This window comes from Vespula vulgaris, chromosome 3, assembly GCF_905475345.1.
Source record: "Vespula vulgaris chromosome 3, iyVesVulg1.1, whole genome shotgun sequence".
Taxonomy (NCBI): domain Eukaryota; kingdom Metazoa; phylum Arthropoda; class Insecta; order Hymenoptera; family Vespidae; genus Vespula; species Vespula vulgaris.
The window spans coordinates 695,001-710,000 of NC_066588.1; the positions used below are offsets into that span (position 1 = coordinate 695,001).

Here is a 15,000-nt window from a genome sequence, read left to right on the forward strand (position 1 = left end):
AATCTTTAAATACCGTAGAGGATAAGGATGCGCTTGAAGATAAGACGGATGTCCTAAGTACCAGTTTGAAGAAGAGAGGCAAAGAGGAAAAGAAGAAGGATACGAAGCTGTCCAAAATGGACACGAAAGAAACATCGAAGAACGTTCTAGCGAAGGACAAGAAAGGCGATCGTAAAAAAATTTCAGACAAAGATACTGCCAGTCGGAGAAACTCTCCGACGAGAACAAAGAAAAACTCCAAGACCAAATCATCTCAAAAGAAAAGTATTCCACGAAAAACGGTTTTAGCGAAAAAGCCTCACTTTTCGGTAGTCAACAAGTTCGTAGATAAAAAGATTAAGCTAGTCAAATCTTTAAAGGTAGAAGAGACGATTAACGAGGAGGAAGACGAAGCTAAGAAAACCAAGAAAAAAAATACGTGCGCGTCGAAGAGTAAAGGTACGCAAGAAAAGAAGCCAAAATTAGCCAAACATATGAAAGCCAAGTTGCCGCAGAAGAATTCAAAGATTTGCGCGGTGATTAAAGCGGAAGACAAGTTGAAAACACTGGCTGAGAAAATGATTTTGAAGAAGAAAATCGAGCTGAAAGCCATAGAGAAAACGTTGAACGAAACTAAAAGAGTTTCACACGGCAACGTGATAAACGACAGAGCACCTACGCCTGAAATAAAAAATGAGATTTTAGAGGAGAGAGAATCGGAAAAGGATAAGGACGAAAGTCCTAGACCAAAGTCGCCGGACGAAAAGAAGCCTATGAAGAGTAACGCGAAGGTTGGTAAGAAGGTTCCGAAAAAGATATCGAAAGGAAAGGTACAAACCGAGAGCAACAATCAAAGATCTCCTTCTCCCGTGGAATCTGCCGTGGGGGAATCCGTCAAACAATCTAAAGAGTGCGAAGATGGTGTAAAACCTGTGGCTGGTACGAAGAAAGAAGAAGTTAATAACGAAAGTGTCGTTCAAATAGACTTAAAAGTCGAGGCAGTTAACGGAGGTAGTACCAGTGGTGTTACATCGGCGTCCGAATCGGACGAGGATTATGACGAGGATAACAAGAGAGGTAAGCAGAGATACGCGAAGAAAAAGGAGAGATCCAATTCACCGTCCGACGAACGTGCTAGGAGGATGAGACTTTTTGGATTCTGGAGCGGACCAAAGCGACACAGAGTGGCGTCGTTGAACGCTTTGGCCAAGGTACATTGCCTCTACGAAAATGAAACCGGAGGAGTGTATCTAGGAGGCTTCTGTAAGCCTAAGCCGGAGAAAGAGAAGCAAAAGAAGAATAAGGAAGAAAAGGAGGAGAGTCAAGCGCGTAAAGAAAAGGAAAAGAAGATTGAGAAGAAGTCGGAAGAACTTCCAACTCCAAAGAGAAAGTTGAGAAATGTGCCAGGATTAAGGGGGAAGCATTGGGACATGTTGGAAAGTTCTTCCTCTTCTCCCTCTTCGGACGAGGACTATGAGCGTGAAAAAAACATTGAACGTTCTAAAAAGAAAGTAATTAAGAGAAGAAAGAGAAACGAAGAGGTTATGGATTTGAAGGATATGGTCGTGTGCAAAAGGATGGCCAGTCTCAACGCGTCGGCAATTTTGGCCGCATCTTATTCGGACGAAAAGAATCGTTGCGGATCTAGTAGCGAATCCTCGAGCGAATCGGAAGTGGAGATTATTAAGAGACGCAGGCAACACGATTCGGATGCGGAGAAAAAGAAGGGAAGGCAAGGCTCGGATCCGGATGACGTTCTAAAGCCATCCAAAAAAGTTGTGATCGTTAATCAAGATACGGATGTAACTATAACAGGTAATTTTTCCATTCGTTGGCCGTACTTAAATCTCCTCTTATTTCTTTGGTATTACAAGCGTCACATGCTTTAGGTGTTTACGTTAATCAAACACGGTCGACGCATCACGAAGGTTTCTGCAGCATCGCCGGTATGCAATACAGAATCAGTTCGACCAGTCACACACAAACTGCAGCTACGGCGGTAGCTACTGAACTTCACGACCAGGTGATTATCGATATTTATTTTGCGCCGTTGGACGGTGAATTTCTATGACAATGCATAGGAACAAATCTTGTCTAAGGATGAACATTTCTTTATCAGCAAAAGACGGAGCAACCTTGCAAATCTTACACGCCGTTGGGTGCGTTATCGTCTATGCAACCACCGGGCAGTCAAGGAAATCATCCAAATATGTCACCGCGAAGGCATTCGGCGTTTTCAGCGCCGCATCAGCACGGTAAGCGAAACGCAACGTTTGATATCGCACACGTACGTCTTGCCTCTTTGTTTATGTCTGCTAATGTACGATCGTACATGGGAACATCGAAGGACAATGTCAAAGATCAAAGATCAAAGATGTTATGTATTCGATCGATGCGTGTACTCGTTTGAAAATATACGAAGGATTCTTCTCCTCTAGAGTAGTCGCGTAGATTCGATCTCGCATACGCAAAATCTAAAACGGTTTCGTCCGTCGTCGCGCGAACTCGTGGGAGTTGCGCCAGTTTACGTTCGGTTACTTTCTCGAACTTTTCGTAATTTTGGGACAAGTACGAACGATCAACCGTTTAAGACCAAGATTTTACCGATGATTTGGATGATCGAGAAGAAAGTTTACGAAGGATGCGTGGTCAAATTAAAAGCGCGAAGCATCTTCTTTTTCTCAAGTGATACGAATAAAAATATGGTCCGACATCGGGGGACAGGGAGAGGGAAAGAGAGAGAGAGAGAGGGGGGGAGGGAGGGAGGGAGAGAGCGGTCACGATCCTACCGTTCGAACTGGATCGTAACGTTTCTCGAAGGACCTTTCTTATTTTAAGGGTCGGATCGCAACGGACGTTGCGATCCAACTATTTATTTATATAAACTTGAAGACTCCGTTGTGTCGTCGCACGACAAGAAAAAGTCGTCGCGATCGTGCGTCGCCTCGAACGAACGAAAGTACTACTGCCGGCGAGTACTAAGCGCCTCTCTTCGTTATTTCAGATCGTCGGATTATAACGAATGCACCTTGCCGATCGTTAGTAGCAGTACCTCGATAGTTTCGCTTACTCTCCTATCGCATATCAAAATCAAACGTCCCACTTTCGCCATCGGCTATCACGATCAACGATCAGAATTTGAAAATCTACTTTCTATAATTGGCGCCAAATTCGAATACGAGTGCCGCTCGTTATATCCTCGATCGGGAGATATTTGAAAGGAATCTCTGCGAATGCGTTCTCCGACACTTCGCTTCGACGAGGAAGTTTCACAAAGTTTGAAGAAAAAAGGCGAGAGAAAAGGAAGAAAATATCGAGAGGATCAATCTACCCTCGGGAAAATAAGAGATCTCTTGGTGGTGGTCGTGGCGTGAAAGGACGGGGGTGTCGGTGGTTGACTCAACCGCCCTTTACGTCGCTGCTAGCGCGTCTTGCACTCGTGCACGTACGTACTCTTGGGTTAACGTCGACGATGTGCCCGCGAGAGAAACGTACAGACGATATATATACATCATACATACATACATACACCACGTACGCGTTGCGACGAGCATACCTTCTCCTCACGGCGCTCCCATCTTATGTAAACTGTGCTTCCAACTACGCAGCGATAGTCCGTGCTTCGCGAACGGCGGGGAAGAGCAGAGCAGAGCAGAGCAGAGCAGAGCAGAGCAGAGCAGAGCAGAGCAGAGTATAGCAGAGCGGAGCGGAGCGGAGCGGATCAGAGCGGAGCGAAGCAAAGCAGAGGGTAAGACGAGAGAGGGAGAGAGAGAGAGAAAGAGTGAGAAAAAGAAAAAGAAAAAGAAAAAGAAAAACGGTCTCACTCGATGGTGTGTGTGTACGCGCGTGGAGAGGTAAGAAACACGGGCGAGACGGAGACGCAATAGCGGCATGTAGCAGCAGCAGCAGCAGCAGCAGCAGCAGCAGCAATAGTAGTAGTAGTAGTAGTAGTGTAGTAATAGTAGTGTAGTAGTAGTAGAGTAGTAAGAGTGGCGGCGGTGGTGGGGCGAGCAGATAGCGTGCGCGTCGAGAAAGAGAGTGGGGGTGACGGAGGAAGAGGAGTGGGGGAACAACGTCGTGGTGTGCACGCTTCGTCGAGAGGAGGACGACGCACACCTGACAGTAGTCGAGCGATAGCCGGGGAGTACGTACGTGCTCTCTTTTGGTGTCCGACCGTCTCCGTCTCTTTCTTTGATTTTGGACGCGCGAGTGCGGTGCGTGCGCGTTTGTGCGCGTGTGTATCGTCATCGCCGTCGTGTCGTCGACGTCGTCGTCCGTTGTCGTTGTCGTCGTCGTCGTCGTCGTCGTCGTCGCCGTCGTCGTCGTCGTCGGTGGTGGTGGTGGTGGTGGCGGCGGCCGTGGTCCGGTGCATACGCGCGTACATGCATCGCCAAGCGGTGTCTCGTTCTCATTTGTCGCGACAGCGGTGGTGGTGGTGGCGGCGTTGGCGGTGTCGTCGGTGCACTTCGTGCTTCGCCTCCTCCTCCTCGTATCCTCCGACATTATTATTGCGAGGAGGGTATAAACAACGGAACGTTTCGTGGCGCGACGACGAGGACGACGCTACGCGATAGTCTACTTCTCTCGGACTTTCTCTCTTCTTCCTCGTGTCGTCGTCGTCGTCGTCCTCTCTTTCTTTTTTTTTTCTCTCTCTTTCTCTCTCTCTCTCTCTCTTTCTCCATCGTTTTCGCCGGGTACGTAAAAGTACGATAATGGACGATGATCGTCGAACGACGAGGGCGACTTCTTCGTGCTTCCTAAGAACGACGAACCGTTCTGCGTCACGCTCTTTTTGCTTCGCTTCTCTCTCTCTCTCTCTCTCTCTCTCTCTGTCTCTCTTTCTCTCGGTTTTCGCTCTCCTAAGAAAAAGACGGGGGAGAGAGAAAGAGAGTAAACCGAGTGCCGTTACAGAAAGGTCGAAGAGAATATCCATCCTTTCCAGTTCCAGTTCGTTGAATAGCGAGAAATAAGGAAGAAGTTTTAGCGCAAAACGTGAAACTTGCTGTAAAATACCAAGATCATCGCACGAATCTTTTTGCGAATAGGAGAAGCGTGGCGCGCAAAGAAGCGCGTAAACTTCTTATTGTCATGGCGGACGTAGCAGACGACACGATCACGTGGTCAATTGGGAACGGCACGTAACTTCGATAGAGAAAATTCGCATCGACTTGTATGGCTTTTCTTTTTTTTTTTGCGCTATTGTTCTATACATGTGTGTGTGTATGTATATAAAATAGGGCGTATATATTATATATATATATATATTATACATTTATACACACACACCGTATATAATATCGACCGATAAAATCGTCCGACATATTCGTATTTTTAGAAAAAGAATCGAATCTTCTCCTCGTTGACACGAAAAGTTCGAATACCATGGGACGAGAAGAATGGTACGTGGAGTGACGACACGTGCAGCTGTCACTCTAGTCCGTCGACCAAATGTGTCCCTTATTCTTTCGTTCGTGGTGAACACCGTAGACAATTTCGATAATCGATATAGCTAGGATCCTAGCTCGATGTCGTCTCTTTGTTATAGGCTCGCACGTGCGACTTTTCTAAAGCTCCTCCTCGTACGAAGAAAACATTGTGGCACTTTAGTCGCGTTATCGATTTTTTCGGCACGTTTTTTTTTCTTTTTTTTTTTAAGAATCGCTTTTATCGCTAAGATCGATCAGAAGATTGATCTTACTTTATTTTCGAATGATCGGCAGAATCGCCGTCGCAACTCGTTCAAACAAAGACAAGAAAAAGAAGAAGAAGAAGAAGAAAAAAAAGGGGGAAGAGCTTTGGTTTTAGTTGGCAAACGCTTTCGTCGATCGACGTCGTCGTCGCCGTGGCGGCCTCCCCTCTCCCAACGAGCGTCGCGACGTCGTCGGTCCACGAACGATCCGTGCTCGATGAAGCTCGGGAAAGTCGTCTAGCTAGCTAGCTAGTGTGTATTACCCTTTCTCTCTTCCTCTTCCTTTTCTCCTCTTTTCTTTATCCTTTTTTTCACTCGACCCATTCGTCCTCCGCTGATTAGGTAGGATTTATATCGGATATCTTTCATTTTAACACAATATAAGCGATTCGAATTTATTTGATTTATTTCTTTTTTACCTAAGTAGAAAAGGATTTTCGAACGAGTTCAGGATCGATAATGAGTAGAGGAACGAGAAAAGAAGAAGAAGAAGAAGAAGTTTTTCTAGATTGTTTCGAGATATGAGAAATAGTTGGACTGAGATTCACGAAGAACTTATCGCGTTCCCGATGCATTTTACACGGCGGTAATTGAACGAACGAACGAACGGAATACTCGGGAAGACAGGATCGATCGCGCTTTCGTTCGTTGAGCATTGCAAGAGATCGATATCGAATCGTTCGGAGCGTACGTTAGCCACGGTCTCGCGAATAATCGAACGACGCGCGGTGGTCGCGTCTTTTCTCGTTTCTGCGTTAAGATCCTTGTCTGGGGGCATCGGAGTGTGGATAATCGTTAGGAATATTTCTCTCTAATAAATTTGTCGCAGAGAGTGGGAAGAGACGAAAAGAAAACGAAGAAAAATGACGTTCGATCGAAAGAACGCTGAAAGAGAAAGAGAAAGAGAGAGGGAGAGAAAGGTAGGAGGGTAGAGTTCGGGTGGTTGTATTCGCGATAGGAACGGGGTTGAGGGTGAAATCGCGCAACCCCTCGTTATCCGATGACGTTAAAAGCCGCCGGTTATCGAACAGGACACGGTGATGCGATAGTTGGTCGAATTTGAAAATAGACTCGTGACACGAGCGCACGGTGCTTGGCGAATCGCCAGATTCCAGCGAACGAAGCGGAAGCTAGTAATCTCCTAGCTCCTGACTGATACACGACCGAATAGAGCACGGTTACGGGTGGATAACGGCCGACCTGCTAGAAAAAGGATAACGCGTCTATTTTTCCTTTTTCTCTCCTAAGCATCGCGTCTCGTAGTAGGCACGCGCGCGCGAATCTACGCGAGAGAGAGTCACTCGAATAGAAACGACGATATTGTCGACGAGAGGATATTGCCCTCGTGCATTACCGATCGCTGTCCCTTCCGCGATAACTTTTATCGTCTTATATCTCGAATCGAACGAGAACGAACGAGACCGGGATATCGAACAAATCGGGATCGACTTTTCTCTCTCTCTCTCTCTCTGCCTCTCTCTCTTTCTTTCTTTCTCTTTCCCAATCGTCTAATCTACGACAAGCTCTACGTGGATTTTCTCGTCCGGCATCCTTTTAAATTCAATGATTCTCCGCTCTCGAGGCGCTTTCACGGCGTGGTAAACGCTCGTAAAGCTCCAAGCACCGCGTTTACTCTGTTTTTCTTCTTTCGACTCTCTCCTTTTCTCCTTCTCGCATCGGCATATATGTACGTATCCCTCAAACGATCGAACCCTCTAGCGTCGCTTTTAAGACCCGCGTAACTTTTGAGTATCCTCGTACAAAAGCGCGTAGTCCTCTCTCTCTGTCTCTCTTTCCCTCCTTCCTTCCTTCCTTCCTTCCTTCCTTCCTTCCTTTTACAAACGTTCTCCCTCGCTCGGTCGGATTTGGAGATAGAGAGAAGGGCTCGTTGCCGAGAGGGTGAGCATCGCGAGAAGACTCGACTCGTATGAATTTTCTTGTCTTTTCTCTTTCGTTCTCGAGCGTCGTTGTCGCGTCGTTTAAATGTTAATTCTTGTGGCAGCTCGACGATTTGGTCGGCAAATCAATTTTTGCCGGTATTCGAAAGTATTCGAAAAAGTATTCGAGCCATTCGTTCTTCGTTTTATATATATATATATATATTCAATTTGAGGCTCGTAATAAGTTCGTGGAAATCGTAGATAAGTCGTTCCGGAGAGCAGCAACTAAGCGGGATTAAATCGATCGGTTTGCGAGCGTTTCGCTTAATTAGTAGATTAGTTATCTCCAGCTATATTGTTCCTTATAGTTTGCTCGAACCAATGGTAATTATTCTTCGCATCCTCTTTTCCTAGCGGCGAACAACAACAAGGTATATCTTTATTGTATTGGAAAAAGCGTGAGACGAGAGAGCGAGATCGTCCGTCTCGCGTCGTAAGTCGTCGTCCCTCGTCGTTCTTGGAGATAGTAAAATAAAAGAATAAGGAAGGATATTTTCTTCTTTATCGCTTTTTCGCGTCTACTCATCTCGTGTATCACGATCTAGGAATCTCGTGGAGGAGCGTTCGAGATCGCGCGGTGATCGTCTTACGAAGATCTTCGAGAAGGAAGTGGAAAGAAGGAGAAGTCGATGAAAGTTCAAAGTACGAGGGGTCGAGGATAAGGTAGCAGCTGTGATTAAAGTTTTACACCGTTTTCGGGACCAAACGAAGAAAGAGAAAGAGAGAGAAGGAGGGTGGTCCTAGAAACTCGAAAGTGCAAAGAAGAAAGAAAGAAAAGAAGAAGAAGAAGAAGAAGAAGAGAGAGAGACATTTATCCTTCTCTTGATATCACATAGTGTGCCGGTGTATATACACGTTGATTATTGCATACGCATAACGTACGATTTTATATACTTATGATATATATACGTTCGATATATTTTTGGATTGCCTGTTAAGACGAGAACGCGACATGATTCTGGCGGGTGAGTATAGATCTATGCATACCACACAATAAAGTATATCAAGTAAATTTCAATTCGTATCGCGTTCGCGCACTTTCTCGGCGCTCCATTGTCAAATCCATCGGTCCTCCGAATCGAGACATTTTTCAAGCATGCATTTCGTTCGAATCTCGAGGATCGCTCACGGTCAAGGCAGCAATAATTTTCTTCCAAGTGCACGGACGTAACGCAAACGCATGGACGCGTAACGATATATATGTATCTATGCATATATATGCATATATATATGTGTATATATATATCTGGATAGATCAACAAGAAAATTAACGTTTGGGAGATCGTTCGGAAAAGAACAAATAAATCGTATTTTTCGCGGATGGAGTAGTCGATCGGGACGAAGTTTCACATGCGAACCATCCGCACGTAGATCCATAATACGGCCTAGATATCCCTGTACGCGACTCCGATGCTACCAGTCGGTTGGTTTCAACTCGAGTTTATCGAGTTTATTCGACGGTTATACACGAACGGCTCCAAATAGAGGCGGTGCAATAAAACGAACGTCGCTCGCGCTCACCTATCGGCTTTTTCGTTAAGGGTAGAAAAGGGGTGAACGGAGGGAGAGGGAGGGAGAGTAGTAGCGAGCTGCAAGCTGCGAATACAACGATCGTGGAAGAATACCGCGTTGCTGTACTTTTCGACAAGACCTCGCTTGCGAAGTACTTATATATATATATATGTGTGTGTGTGTGTGTGTACGTCTATATAGGATGCTTTTCGAATCGATGGATCTTACGGACGGGAGAAATATTTGTAGAAAATCTCTCTTACAATGGAATCGATTCGACATGAGTTTCGCGTAATCGAATAGTTCAACGGAGCTCTCGCGTTATCTCTTTCTCTATCTTTCCTTGAAAATGATAGCATCGTACAAGTCTCGTACGAGTTCGATAGCGCGAACAAGATAGAGAACGAAATAGCAAACGGCAGAAGACTCTTTGCTTCTTTCGACCGGTTCGCGAGCTGACACGTGCTCGAAGTGGTCACCCGGTATTATCGATCGCGAACGGGCTCCTTTACCGTTCGTGTAACGCGTAGTAAGCTCGTCGAAACGTCACGAGAAAGAGAGAGAGATAGAGAGGGAGAGAGGGAGGGAAAGAGAGAGACAGAGAGAGAGGGAGAGGGAGGGAGAAGAAGGTAGTTGGTAGGTCGATGTGTTGTGTGTCTGCGTGTGTATGCGCGCAAACACCACATAAGCGTACGAAACGTCGTGTTGTGTCGTCGTCCGTCGTGTGGAGTGCAAAATCGTCGATGAACGTCGAGGTATTCGTTCGCTCGTGCGATAATAAAACGGGATCGTATTTTCGAACGGAGAGAGAACGGGAGGAGAGAGAGAGAGAGAGAGAGAGAGAGAGAGAGAGAGAGAGAGAGAGAGAGAGAGGTCGACTCGTTCGGAAGGTTGCGTGAGAAACCGTTTACCGTAATCCTTCGTTTCATTTATTTTCTTTCTCCAAATTCGTTCGTTAAAAGAATTCGTCGCAGAGCGCGTATGCTTGCGTCGCTTCATCGGCTGTTTGTTCGCTAAAAAAAGCAAGACGGAATTTCGCGTCGCACTCGCGTCAAACGATTTTGCTTTATCGGGATTACGTAACGCGGAGCGTGAGTTCGCGCGCGCGCGCGCGTGCACACGCAGAGAGAAGAGAGAGAGAGAGAGAGAGAGAGAGAGAGAGAGAGAGAGAGAGAGAGAGAACCTCGGAACCGATCGGCGTTCCTCGAATCCGTCCGATTCGAAAGTGGCGGGCGATATCTCGAATCATCTCCTTCCTCCTCGCACGATAATTCGAGATTATCGTTCGCGAACATCAGCAGCGTAAGTTTCTCGGCGATCGTGTGCGTCGTTGTTTTTTTTTTACGTCTCAAAATGCTCTCTCTCTCTCTCTCCCTCTCTCTCTCTCTCTCTCCTGTTTTCCTCTTTCTTTTTCTCTTTTTCTTTCTTCTCATCGAGTTACATAATACTGACGCCGCGAAAATTGCTCGCGGACGCTGTAAAATTCCATTCTTAATATTCATTCTCGTTCTCGTCAATGATCGACATAATGTTCGAAGTATCGTTCCCACGTGCGTAGTAGTAGTTTAACACGCATCTTTACACAGAGGGTGAGTCAGCTGACGTTTGTATTTCTCGCGCGAACTTCTCCTTTTAATTTTATATTCTACTCTTCGCGCTTCATTCTTTACTAACGAAAAAAAAGTAGGCACCTATGCGCATACGTACTTTGCGCGGCAAGGAGAAAGAAAACGATACTCGAGGGCGAGTAATAAAAACATTGTATGGAATTAGACGGCAGTTTTTGCGCGATGTATACGTGCGTATACACAAGTATAATACGTGTGTATATACGTGCGTATTTGTGTGTATGTATCTATCTATCCAAGTGAAAAAAATGTAAGAGAAGGAATGTCTTCCCTTAGACGTCCCCCCTCCCCATTCTTACTCGTCTTTCTCCGATTCGGAATATAATTCCGCTCAAGGGCGTGTATGTATATAATCTCACGAGCAAAGCAGAACGCAAACGAAACGAAACGATACGACGACGACGACGACGACGACGACGACGACGACGTTGCTTTCCGTCTGCTCTTCCTCCTATCGCGACGACGCCGACGCTGCACGTCGTAGCAGCGTGTCGCGCGCGCACACACAAACGCGCGCGTGCGCGATTCATAGTACGTAGGTACATACACATGCCTCTAAAAGACTCGTAGACGCTCGTAGACGCTCGTAGACGCTCGTAGAGTTTCGTAGAGCGTTGTGTGCGGACTCGGGGGAGAGGGTTTAAGAAGGTATTAGTGTGTGTGCGCGCGTGTTTCTGTGACGTCGACTCGGAGCCAGGCCGGCGAGCTGCGACGCAACAGAGCGCTCCTCCAGTGGTTCTCAACCGGCTCGGCTGCGTGAAAGTGCGCACGTACGCTGCTGCGGCCATTCACGTGTTCGCGTACTAAATTATTACCGCGTTCGCGCTTGTATTTTCCTTTTCTTCCTACGGTTCTCATTAAAAAGGTTTTATCCGAAATTTACGATCGTTCGACGTCGGTCGGAAGCGGCCAACGTGCGGCCATTTCTCATCGAGAAAGAGTTCGCCTCTCTTTCGTTTCTGTGTGTTTACTTTGAAAAGTGCGTAGATGCCTACTCGAGAGTCTCGCGAAAATAATCGCGCTTTTTCGGTTGGTACGCGATCGACCCGATGGATCTTTATCTTTCGTATAATATTTAAGCGGGTAAAAGTCTAGAAAAAGAAAGGAGCGCAAAAGCGCGTTCGTTAACGGCAGCGAAAGCGTCGAAGCACGTTCGTCGTCGAAGGTTTCATTCACGTGCCGCCATTGGCGCGTCCTGAAAGACAGAGGGAGAGAGACAGGTAGAAGGACGGAAGGAAGGAAGGAAGGAAGGAGAGCGGAGGGAGGGAGAAGGGCTATGTCCAAGCGGACCAGGTATCCTCGTCCTCTCTTTCGCACGGCAACGGAATTATCGACGCACTTGGCGTGCTTTACGACCGGCAAAGGCCCGTTACGGAATCGCCAGAACGGAGAATGGCCAAGGAGGAAGGAGGTGAGGCGTACTTCTTGCGACAAATGCACCACGACGACGATCGAGAGGAACTCTCTCGATTATCGAGTATCTTTAAGGGGCGAAAAAAAAAGAAAAAGAAAAAAAGAAAAACAAACTAGCCAGCGAGATAAATGAAACGATATTTTGTTCGCGGAGCTAGATCAAATCCAAAGCGTAAATATCTATATTGAACATTTTTCTTATCAATTAAGAAACGTCCGACTTCTGAGAAGACGCACGTGAAGTTAACGCTCCAAGTCATTTTGCGATAGCACGACAAAATTCATTGTATTCTTATCAGCGAGTCGGCGTCAGCCAAAGTATTTCAATTTCTTTCTTTTTTCTTTTTTTTTTTTTTACGAGCTCCCTGGAAACGTACCTACTTTGCGTTAGAGGAAAACGTAGACGGAGGCACGTTTTCGCGCTATTGAAAAGACGGTACACGTGTTACTCATCGGACACTATAAATAAATGTTACCGCGGCTGAATTTGCGACGATCGTTCTCGTATAAGGTAACGAGCTGCGATTTTCGTTTCTTTCGATGTATCTTTCGAGGTGTATATCTCGTTTGATGTCACGAACGAGTCGACTTCCGTGAACGTTTCCCATTCTCTCTCTCTCTCTCTCTCTCTCTCTCTTTCTTTCTCCTTGCTCTCCCGCGTGCTTACTCTACCGAGGTCACGCACGAACTTTGGAATTAAAAAACTTAAGGATTAAAGTTTGAGCTTGGATGGATGGTGGGGAAACAAGGAAGATGAGGGGGGAGGAACGAAAGAGATAGGGGTGATTAAAAAATACCTATAAAAAAGTTAGCAACGACGCGGCGTTTTTCTCAACGCTCTTCTTAGCTCTTCTCTTTAGGCCTTTCGAAGGGAAAAACGAACTGAATACACACATATATGTATATACATACATACATACATACATACATACATACATATATATATAGACACGTGTATATGCTACTGCGTATAGAAGCGTTATGCACGTTGGATAGACGTCGGATACGCGCCGGATACGCGTCGTCTACCTTGCGATCTGATCGATCGTTCAAATTTGCTAGCGGGCTCCACGTGAACCGACAGTAACGTCCAATCGCCGTCGGCTTCGTCGCCATTCGAGGATTCAATATCCGAGGTTACGACGTCCACTTCGCGGTGAAAGACACTTTCTAGACGAACGAACAAACCCTGGAGCAACTATAAATCTCCAAAGTATTGCCTTTCGAGTACCTACGTTATTTTTTCGCGTAATTTCAATGCGAAAACAACCTTTTTTTTTGTCTTTGTTCTCTCTCTCTCTCTCTCTCTCTCTCTCTCTCTCTCTTTCTTCGATCAATCGTCACTCGAGATCACGTTGATAAAGTCGATGACGTGTACTTTTTAGACGAAGTTTTCTCTAATCGCGAGACCCTTTCCCCCTCTTCTCCGTTGCTCCGATTTAATATCCTTCACGAAGTTACGTCGTTTACGTCGGCGTGAACGACGCAGTTTCTTTAAACGAAGGGAGTCAACGACGATGGCCCAAGTGGGCGTTTAGGATCTCTTTCGACTTGGACGCACACGCACACCGAAGAAGCGAGACGCGTGGGCGTCCTTCCGTCCTTTTTCATCAAACGCGCTCGTCTACGTAGGCGTGTGCAGTCTCGTTCTCTTCCTCTCTTTCTCTTTCGTCGCGCGTGCACGCAGACGCATCGTTCTCGTCTCTCATGCTGCCGCTCGTACGTCATCGAGGAAATGGCGTGACTTTTGTTGCCGACTGCGAGTCCGGCCCGCCTGACCTTTACGCTAGTATCCTTCTCGCTCGATATCGCATCTGTCGCATTTCGATCGAAATCGATCGACTACGTTTCAGCGTGTACTTTCCACGCTTGTCCACGATCGTCAATCTCATTTCCGCGAAATATTCGGAATTATGGTGCAAATGAAATTCCCGGATTTATTATTTAAGAAACGAAAGGACCCATGAAAGCTCCTTTCCATCGATAACGAAGAGATAAGACGAAGTTTATATTCGAAGATCGTTAGGGATCTTTTTTTTTTGGAACAAAGAGCATTTACTAATTTCGTTAACCGCGAGCTATAATCGTACGCTTTTCATGCCACATTTATTCTCCCGAGATTTATCAGAAATTCGATGTTTCACATTTATCTTCCTCGCACGCGTCGACCTCATTTTCCAAGACAAATCAACCGAACCGTTGATTCGTTCATCGATGGATGCGATTTCGCGTTCGAAGGTATAAAAGAGCCGTGCAAAACTTGGCCGAGTAGAAGAGGTTGCCGCGTACGTGGCACGTATCGATGCTAGAAATAAGCCAGCGAATGAAAAGAGGAGACGGAGAGTGTGAGAGAGTGTGAGAGTGCACTTCGTCCCTCGAAATTAGGCCGGTAGAGGAAGATCCACTTTGGTAGAAAGAGAGAGAGAGAGACGACGGGTGTGCACCGGAAGGGAACGCAAAGGATGTTAGGGAAAAAGGAAGAAATAATCCGAGCAGATGTCTACCGCGATCGTGGAGACTCGAACAACACGAATGCGAGCAGCCCTACGCCGCCTGTCTGCCCCTCTTCATCCCTCTTCATCCCTCTCCATCCCTCTCCATCCCTCTCCGCCATACCTACCGTCACTTCCATCGTCCCATTTAAGCATACATCCTCAAGAACTAGAAACGGAAGGAAGGAAGGAAGGAAGAAGGTCGCCGAGTCCTTGCCAGATCTCCACGAATCTTTTATTTTTCTCAGGAAGGTTCCTAATTTTCTGAAGCGTTAAACGTTTCGCTACTCGGGATTCTGCTTCGGTTTAATCTCTTTCTCTCTCTCTTTCTTTTCCTTCTGAATTTC

The 15,000-nt window shown here is 46.3% G+C and overlaps 1 protein-coding gene across 8 annotated transcripts in view; it reads left to right on the plus strand.

The window, feature by feature from the left end:
* LOC127062693 (uncharacterized) overlaps positions 1–15,000 on the plus strand; it is a 61,841-nt gene that overhangs the window by 2,287 nt on the left and 44,554 nt on the right. For all 8 annotated transcript variants that reach the window (XM_050991343.1, XM_050991344.1, XM_050991341.1 and 5 more), the window contains 3 exons: positions 1–1,794; positions 1,869–2,002; positions 2,099–2,234. The exon at positions 1–1,794 is cut by the window's left edge and continues 647 nt beyond it. In XM_050991343.1, the coding sequence (XP_050847300.1) occupies positions 1–1,794; positions 1,869–2,002; positions 2,099–2,234 (2,064 nt within the window). The remainder of the gene's footprint in view (positions 1,795–1,868; positions 2,003–2,098; positions 2,235–15,000) is intronic.